The 9,618-nt window shown below is 41.5% G+C and overlaps 1 protein-coding gene across 1 annotated transcript in view; it reads right to left on the bottom strand.

Moving 5' to 3' along the window:
- Positions 1-523: 523 nt before the first annotated feature.
- CDK12 (cyclin dependent kinase 12) overlaps positions 524-9,618 on the bottom strand; it is a 60,759-nt gene continuing 51,664 nt past the window's right edge. The window contains 1 exon segment of the mRNA XM_037494847.2: positions 524-9,362. Coding sequence (XP_037350744.1) covers positions 8,677-9,362 — 686 coding nt within the window. The 3' untranslated portion in view covers positions 524-8,676.

Below are 9,618 nucleotides of genomic sequence, written 5' to 3'. Positions count from 1 at the left end.
AGGAAGAGGCAGTGAGACAGGAGCTACTTGGCTTCCTATAAATTGTTTTGTCCTTCCTCACAGCTGCAATCAGAAGCTAAGGGCTCCCGCAGGCCTTGTTCTGATCTGCTGCAGGCGATGGAGGGTTTTTGAAACGGAGAGGAGTTGGCTGCGGCCCCGTTTCAGCTGCCATTGGGGCTGGCTAATGGGCTCATTCGGGAAGACCCCTGCCTGCCACACTAAAGAGTCCCCCGCCGACCCCCTCCCCAGTCCCAACCCAATTAATAAATGGGGGCTCCCACTTTATGGCTCTGGGAGCAAGAAGCAGAGATACAAATGACCCCCAGGGAGGGACAGAAAAAGGCCTTCCAAGAATCAAGCCAGAGAATTGTGCATCCACAGGCACATGCTGCCACGGGCTAGTCACCTCCCATTTTCAAAGCATTAAAGGGGAAGAAACTGGCAAAAAATGGTATTTTCTTTCCCAGATCTGGAGTGGGGTAGCATTCTTGAAGCCTGAGGGCATACCCCAGCAACACTCTTTCACCTGCCCTCAAACCTGGGAAGGGCAGAGCAGGTGAATGTCTGGGGCACACACTGCACTATTTCCCGCAGACAGTGCCTCCTGCTGGACTCTGCCACACCGAGCACAGGCACATCCCACCACCTGGTGAACACTTCCTACTTCTCAAAAACACAAAGCAGCACCCTCTTTCCCAAGAGCCCATCACTGTCAATGACATACGTTGTCCAGGAGTCACCATCCTTACCCTAGCTTTGATTCCTCCTCACATGCACACGATCATCAAGTTTCACTAGTTTCTTGGGGCTACTGCCTTCCTTCTCATTCCCCTTAACTACTCTAGTCCAGGCCCTCAGCGTCTCCCATCTGGACAAGAACGATACCCTAGAAAGCATTCCTACTTCCTCGACCCAGGACGGCTGTCCCAGTGCTCCACATCGCACTCATGCTTTGCCCCCTGTGACTGCTTACCAAATCAAACCCAGATTCCTCATTCAGTCCAACAAGATCACGCCTCTGACTTCACTAATAATCTTCCACTAGACACCCTGGACATCCGCAGCCCTCCGCAAAAAACACGTGATCCGTCCTAAGTTTTCTCTTTGGCCATCACCTTCCTCTCTCCCATGTCCCTGTCTTCGTTACCTTCCAAGAATCTGCTCTGGCTTGCTCCACTTTCTCTTACTGCTTTGCTTTAGTTCCATAAGTACTAGGGGGCTGTTTTATTTTATAATTGACAGAAACGTGCTGACAAACACCAAATGCCATTTCCCGCCCAGGTATAAGCTTCATCACTCACTAGTCCCAGAAACTTCCTGAAGGTGGGAGCCTCCCTCATTTCCCCGAGAAGTTGCCCTGTGCTCAGGACATGACTCTGCTGATATTACCACTCCCCAGTGAAGCTGCCTCCTGGTATAATCCTTGGGATATCACAGCAAAGATCTATAAGGAAGTCAGTGTTATTCTTTCAATTTTTCAGGCTGCCACCTGCCCCTACTAACATTGACTTGGCACTGGGTCTTCCCAAAATACAAATTATTTCATGAATTCAAAGTATTACAAAACAACACAACCCCCCGTACACCCCACCCCCTGCAAACAAGACTGGTTACCCAACAAATTTATTTCCTCGGTTCATAGTATATAAACACAACTTTCTTTGAAGGCTCCTTAGTATAAGAAGCCCTATTCTAAGATTAATCCTGTATTTTCAGGTCATGACCTTTTCTAGAATGAAAATCAATCTCAGAGCCAACAGTGATCTTGTCGTCTACCAGTCCTGCCTCTAGCCTACTTATCATAATTTTGGAGGGTCTCTAGGAATAGAATTAGTTGTTCACAAGTAGAGTTCAGTAGAGTTCTCTCTCTCAAAAGCTGACTCACTTCTCAAATAGTCTAGACAGGAAAAAAATGGTCTCCACCGCCCTTTGTCTCCTACCTGTTGGTCAGGACAGTAAGAGGGATTTGTCTTTACTCTTTCCACCCCCAAGCAGCAACATGTTTAAGAATCAAGGTAATAAAAGCAATGTGCTTAGCACAGTGCCTGACACCACGCAGGTCCCCAACCACATCCCTTCTCTTTCTCGTTCTTCTTTCTCCAAACACTGCTTTTTTTACCTTTCTGGCTAAAGGAGGCACTGGTTTAGACAAGCTCATGTCCTTCTGTGGTTGCTAACATTCTGTAACTCAAATTCATATGAGCTGGTTTGTTTGCTCTTCAAAGAACTACCTTTGCTTGGATATAGAACAAAGGCAAAAGGAATAGTACAGTTTCCAGGTTGCAAGAGTTTTAAAACTCCAAAAATACAAAGAACTTTTTAACATGATGCATATACATTTCTCCCTCCTTCTTTCCTGAACTGTTCTTTTGAACTGTGGACAGCAGTGCTAAACAGCGTCCCTCTTTATAATCTAGGTTCTCAAGTAAAATGTTTTCCTGGCATCCCCCAGGATACGGGTTATAGGGCCGTCCTCTAGGCAAAGGGTAACGTTATTGTCATCAAGGGGAGATTTACAGTGATATTTTATGGGGTCTCCCTGAACTGAGTCATGAAACTTTAAGGCAATTATCCCTCAACTTTCACTAGCCCACCCATATTTCTCCCCTTCCATTTCACCTATCTCTCCTTTATAAGCAACTAGACCCTAAGTATCAGCAGCCCAGCTACCAGACTAGACAATTCTCCCTTCTCTCCATCTTCTGTTGCTTCATTATTATGAGACCTTTGGTCCCCTAACAGAAATTGTAAATATTTGTATAAGGCCAAACTCAGAAGTTCCCAAATTTATAAAAAGGCTGAGGCTCCTAAGTCTTTGAATTTAGTCTCTTTTCTCCAGGGTCAAAAGCATTCAAGGTTGTATTAGCCTTGGTGGGGAGGGTTGTCAGTCCACAAGCTGACCCTGACCAAGGGTGTCTCTCATTACATGGTGTTTTACAGTTCTAGGAAGAAGGCGGCTCTCCTACCTGAGAGCGCCCATGCATTAAGGTAAAGACACACTCCAAGAGCAGACTTTGCTCTTCACTTAGCTGACTGCTACAATGTAGACTTTAAGTCTCTCCATAGTGGCCCTCACACCCCAAATCAGCTAGCTTAGACAAAACAACCTTCATTCCTTAACAACTATCAGCACTATCTTCATTTAACAACGAAGACATGGCCAAACATTCAAAAACCTATTTCCAGGTCCCAGAGAACCTATGTCTAAGTGAATTTATTTCCTGGCCATACCCTCTTATTCCAGAAAAGGCTGTAGCTGAGGGCTGCATGTTGAGAAATGTTACTAACAACTCACCATTCTAGAGAGCACTAAAAATTGACCTCAAATCTGCCTACTTCTCTCAGTCTTGGGCTACTAATTTTTAAGATAGAGCTATGCAAGCTATTCAGTGGCCAAAGCATTTTGGCACCCAAGAGATTAATCAAGCCCTCATCTGTGTTTTCATGGATAGCAGGTCCCTCTTCTCACCAAGCTTTACTTCCCACAGACACCATCTGCAACTGAGCTCAGAAATGTCACCAGTAAAAAATGTCTCAGGATTATGAGGGAAGAGGATGGAGAGACGAAGGTTGAGACTCCCTGCCTTTCCTAGACGAGTGAAGGAACCTCTAATACCCCACACACCATATAAAACTCTCTTCATGGTTCTTAGCAGTAAGAAAGCATAGCTATTTCACTTTCTCCTTTACCTCCCATCCCATTAGTTGAGGATCTGGAATAGCTATTTGTCTTCTGAATTACCTCTCATTATGCTTCAAAACTATGAAGCAGCAATAACTCTCCCCTGCAGGGCTAAGCAATCAAGACCTCTGGTAGGCCTCAAGCACGAGCTGGGTAGTAAGTGAGGAGAGAGAAAATTAGGAAATGAGAAGTGGATGGAAAGACAGCTGCTTATGGTAAGGAGTGGAAGACCACCACCAGCAATTCCAAGAGTCATTACTTCCCCCAAAGTCTGTCTATCCTGATTTGAAGTTTTTAAATCTGAGTACTCCTATATATGAGAAATGTCATGCTTGGACAGTAAAAATGACCAATGTCCAGGAATGCTCATCTTGCCTCCTAGGAACTAAGAAGACTTAGCACTTCTGCCTTTCCCTTGGAATGGCTGAACATTTCCTTACTTGACAAATGTCCCACTTCTATCCCCCAGCTGTCCAGGATGACTAAATTGTTAACAGAGAAGTAACTCAGTGCCTAAGGATCAGTCAAGCTACGGGGCAATCTTTAGTAACAGTGGAAATCTCAGCACCACAGACACTTAACTTCCTTAAGGCATATGGTTAAGGATGTATGTCTAGGGGGAAAAGTAGTGCCTAAGAAATTCAGATAACTGAACAGTATGGTTTTCAGTTAGAAACAGCCTTGGATGTGAAAGAGAAGTTCAGGTTAGTTAGGCCCTGAACCTTTAAGCATAGCGTTGAAAAGACAGCCACTGTGATGAAATGGAAATAGCATTCTTTAGCAGGTTGAAGTTCATACTCCTAGTCATGAACTTGCAAAATATAAAGACTGAAAACAAAGTTCTTTTCTCTGGAGGCTAACCAGGAACACAGAATTCCAGAAGTTGGAATAGTCTTGTGCTCTCCATTCTTTTAGGTAAAGATGCAACAGCCCACTGGCTGCCCCAAACTTCAGATTCAAAAACAGGCTAACAATCATCACATTTTAAAATACAACTTCCTCCTAATTTCCCTTCTTCTATGTGCCCCTTAATCTGATATGACTGTCACCCCATCCACAACTCCCTGAAGCCTGGATGTCTGCTCTCCCTTTGTCTTCTGCCTGGTGTATCCTCTCCCTGTCTGTCTTCGGACAGGTTTGTTTGCTCTCTGCCTACTTACATCATTCGCAGTACTTCCGCACATCCTGTCAGGGAATATTTAGTTCAGAACCCTAAACCATGAAAGAGAAAGGAAAGCAACTCTATTTTCTGGTTGAGGTAGGAAAGATTTTGGAAATAAGAGGAATTTTACACTTAAAACAACTTTGACTCACTTTCTGGATTGGCAATGCATCAGAGAATGTAAACAGAGCTAGGCATGCTAATCCCCATGCTGACAGGTGAGGGACCAGGAGGGTCTATTCTTTGGTCTAACCAGTCTGTTACCAACTTCCCTTGACAACAGCTGAGCTCAAACCCACTTACCTCTCCTTTCAGGAGGAGCTGGGGTACATGAAACTCAACTCTTTTAAAAGCCTGGCACCATCATTATTTGTGTAACTGTTTTCTACTTTAAAAAAAAGGTAAATCACATCTTATGGTTTTCCCCAACTTTTTTTTAATTCTCTAGTTCCTAGTCTAATGTTTAAGAACCTCTTCACACCCTGAGAACTTTTTTTTTTCGGTCTACATACAGCAATTCTGAGATAAAGTACCCCTAAGATAAAGTGGAGGAAAAATGTCCTTTATACGTAATTAAATCTACTCAGAGGGTACAGACTGAGAAGTAAATGCAATGGAGCAAAAGTGGTATAGTAACAGGAAATATTTAATTTTCCAATCTCCACTTTCCATTTTTATAAACTGAAAGAAAAAAATTTAATATATTACAAAATATCTGTACATAGACAAGGTACACCCAATGGGGGGCAAAAAAATGAGAGAGAAAAGGAACACAGTGTCAGAACCTAAATCAGGGAGAATGAGGTGGCAACTGACACTTTTTTTGATGCAGCATTCTCTCTCAAAACCGGCTGGTAACCATTTTAGTACTGTAACTATATATGTATATTATATATGTATATATATATCTCATATATATATATACACACACACACACACACACAAGTGGTTGGGTGATGTCTATGGCTAAGCTAACAGAAGTCCTACTTACAAATTTGTGCTAACTGCCCTGCTTTCAAACATAGATTTGGTATCTTCAAATCCTTATCATTTTTAAGGACAGTTGAAAAAAGAACTAAGGAAACTGGGTCAAGCAAATTTGTTGGGAAAAACACAAAAATGATCACAGTCAAACCAGTTTTCTCTCTCACTCATGAACAGTTTTCTCGTCTGTTCAAAATAATGTATTTAATGGTCTTAATATCTCCTATGGTACAGTAATTCAAAGCAAACCAAAACCACTTTTGAATAATTAATTGGGTTTGTAACTTTCTAACAGTTAAGTTGAAATTCTGCCAAACCTTTACTTCCATCATGTTAGATAATACAGCTGAAAAATTAACAAATACCTTTTCTTCCTCCACAAAGATTCCAGGACATTTAAGTGAGTTTCTTGTTTCCTCTGCTTAGAAAGTAAAAATTACCAATTTTTTTTTTTTTTTTTCATTTTAAAGGTTAGAGTCCCAAAATGGGGGATGAGAATGAGATGGGATCACACATACACATACACACATACACTCACCCTCTTCCCTAGTAGGGATGGGGGAATGGAGACTTAAGCATATTAGAATATTTGGCATAATTAAAAATAAGTGGTAGGGAGGGAAAAACATTATTGATTGTTGATAACCAAAATACAATTAAAATATATATAGAATTTTATTCATATTTGATGGGAAACCAATTTTTGTCATCGGATACTTTTGAAAGCATCCCAGGCTTAAATTCTTTAATCAAAAATGGGAGAGTGGGGCCCAATACCTCAAATTCAAATGTTCTAAAATACAAAGGCCATGTCTGAGGACTAAGAAGTCAACAGACAAAAGGTTCAGATAAACTTTAATGAAATTTACCAATTATTGAGTCAGTGAGTCTAACAAATATAATTGGACACACTGGTATAAAAAGCCATCAACGCCAAAATGGCTAGAAGATTCTCTTTCTAATCAGTGTTTGACCTTGAGGGCAAGGTCAGATCAAAAACCAGAAAATAAAGAAATACACACACCGATATCTACCTATTTCAGTAACAGGGGAAATAGTCTTCATGTAAGTATCTGAAGAGGGTTCTTCTTTCATTTCTTTAAAGTTTTTTTTTTATTAGTGCACCTTCCTCTTACAATAGTTTTTATTTTTTAATATATGAACTTGGCATTGAAACACGAAACTTCACTTGAACTCTGAAAACTATTCTCCAAGATGCTGAAGCATGCTTGCCCTTTTTTTTTTTTTTTTTTTTGTAAAAGGGGGCTAAACCTACATTTCACAAAGATCTAAGTCTGTGAAGATAATTTATATGAATGTGTATTTTTTAAAACACTCTATCTATATGCTGGTACTCACATAGAAATGGAAGCCAGAATGAGAAACCTCCCCAAGTTATTCCACCCAGAAAGCCTTTCCCTTTTCCATTTCCTGTTCTTCATCAGGCAAGGTTTTGCCATGAAGTCATAATTTAACCCCTTTTACCAAAACCAAAACTCTCTGGAGGAAAATCCCTAGAAGAATTGGCAGGATATACATGCTGAGATGTGTATATGTCAATACTGATCTTTCTTATGGTCTGCTCTTTTAAAATTATTTTTTTAAAAAGGTCTCAGGTATTGATATATCTTCAGAAAAATATCCACCCTAAACTAAGTCATATTTCCATGTATTTTCAAGATGTTTTTTTCTCTTTGACAATATTACAATGCTCTGTTTCAAAGTTTTTTGACATAAAAATATATGTGTAAACAATATGCTAACCGCTCTTACTAGCCCTCTAGGTATGGAGGCATCATCTCTAACCTCAGCTCAGCCACAATGTCCTATGTCGTCTGCATTTATAAATAACTTCACCATCAGAACATGGTTTAAAAAAAAAAACAATTTTAGAATTGAAGAGTTACAGAGAACACTATAAGAGTCTGAATCCTTTCCTTTATTTCAAAAAAAGTAAAGGAATTATCCCAGGTTCTTGGGCATCTCGAAGAATATTTTTTTCCCAAATAAATGTCTCAGAGAACAAGAAGGGAGGGAAGAAGGGAGACAGGCAGGGAGGGAGGGAGAGAAAAAGAGGGAAGGAGAAAGGGAAAGGGGGGTAGAGAGAGACAGAAACTACAGAAATGAGGTTAAAAAAGGGAAGCGATAAGGTTAGTCTACCTACTCGCCCAGGAATGTCACTTTCTGTAACCTGCTTCATACGCAGGGAGACAGGGCATGTCTTTTGTAAAAGTGGAACAAACTTTGAGAGTAAGTAATTTATTTGGAAAAAATGTATGTTCAAGATGCTCAATGTGGGCTTAAAAAAAAAAAAAAAAGAGGTTACTTGAAAGCAAAGATGTAAGATGGTGGAGAGAAAGGAAACATTTATTTAAATCAGCCAGGTCACTGTTTCTCTTTTAGCAAAAGCCTAAGAGCAGCTCAAATTTTGTGTACACTATTCTCTTTAAAGAAAAAAAAAAAAAGTTAAAAGAAACCATAAAAACTTTAAAAACTTAAAGAGAGCCTCTCCTGAGCCATCTCAAAATTGAAACTCTTCTTTTTCTTCTGCTCAAGAAGTGCAGGCAATGAACTAATAAAATATTTACTTTTCAATTTAATGACCCTCTCCATATTCTCTACTTATATCTAGCTGAAGTAAATGTTCTGGCTATAGCCCATCTAGGGGAACTGGTGCCAACATCGTTATAAGTCACCTGCTAGTAGCAAGTGAGCAAGGAATACAATGGACAGCTTTGCAGTAGCCAAATGCAGATGATTACCTCACTCTGATAAATGATTTCATTAAAGGTTCAGAGGACTCGTTGGAAAGAATGGATAGGGAAGGATGCTGAAATCAGTCTCTGGGTTAGTAAGGAACTCCTCTCCCCCTTCCCCCTCTTGGTGGGACTCTTGTAGGCCCCCGATAGAGTTTTCCAAAAGCAGAAGATTGAGTTGGGGCCCCCCAGTTAAGGCTTGCTCCTGAGCTGCTGGACCCGGTGGTTCCTGGCCCCAGTTCCCCATAGTTTTGCAATTTGTTCTCTGCATGTACCACTGAGTTGCTGCTTCCCTCAGCCTTCAAGAATGGTTGCCCAACCGCTGAATGTAATGCTAAGGGGACCCTGGCAAAACGGAGATCCTGGTCCCCTGGGAACTGCACTGACCCTGTGCCCTGGTAACTGCTGGACTCCCCAAGGTGGCTCACAGAGCCTGAGATGGTCCTGTTCTTCACCAGGGTCTGAGCCAAGGATTCTGTCAAGGCTGGACCAGAGTTTCGTTCATCAGTGTCAGTGGCACTGAACCCTGTTTCAGGCCCATCAGTGTTTCCGTAAGTCCTGTTGGGATGGGGTCGGGTGGAGTATTCCATTGGTCTCAAGGCCTGGTGCTCATGTGGCAGGTGGCCAGGAGGCTCTGCTTCAGGCTGGGATAAAAGTTGCAGCAAGGCGGCTGTCACGGCTGGGTTCAACTCCTGGGGGGCGCTGGAAAGATCGCCTTCAATCAGAGGGGGTGGAGGTGGCGGCGGTGGAGGTCCAGGGGGTTCAGGGGGCCTCTTCTCTGGTGGAAGAATGTGAGGAGGACATGCTGTGGAAGGGTTACTTCTTTTAAACACCATCTTAAAAATCACATGTGATTATAAACACAAACACACACACACACACTGCCCAACATAAACAAATATCAATACAAGTAACCATATATATATATGTATATAAAAAGAATAAAATCTTGGGATCAAGAAATTGCAATTTATAAATAAAATCAACTGATTAAAAGTGAAACAAATGCATTCTAGATCTAACAGCTGGTGTAA

The sequence above is a fragment of the Talpa occidentalis genome, unplaced genomic scaffold (assembly GCF_014898055.3).
Source record: "Talpa occidentalis isolate TD23 unplaced genomic scaffold, MPIMG_talOcc4v2.1 talOcc4.7, whole genome shotgun sequence".
In the NCBI taxonomy this organism is placed as follows: Eukaryota; Metazoa; Chordata; class Mammalia; order Eulipotyphla; family Talpidae; genus Talpa; species Talpa occidentalis.
Note: the sequence above shows the minus strand (reverse complement) of the source record. Positions and strands in the feature narration are given on the sequence as shown.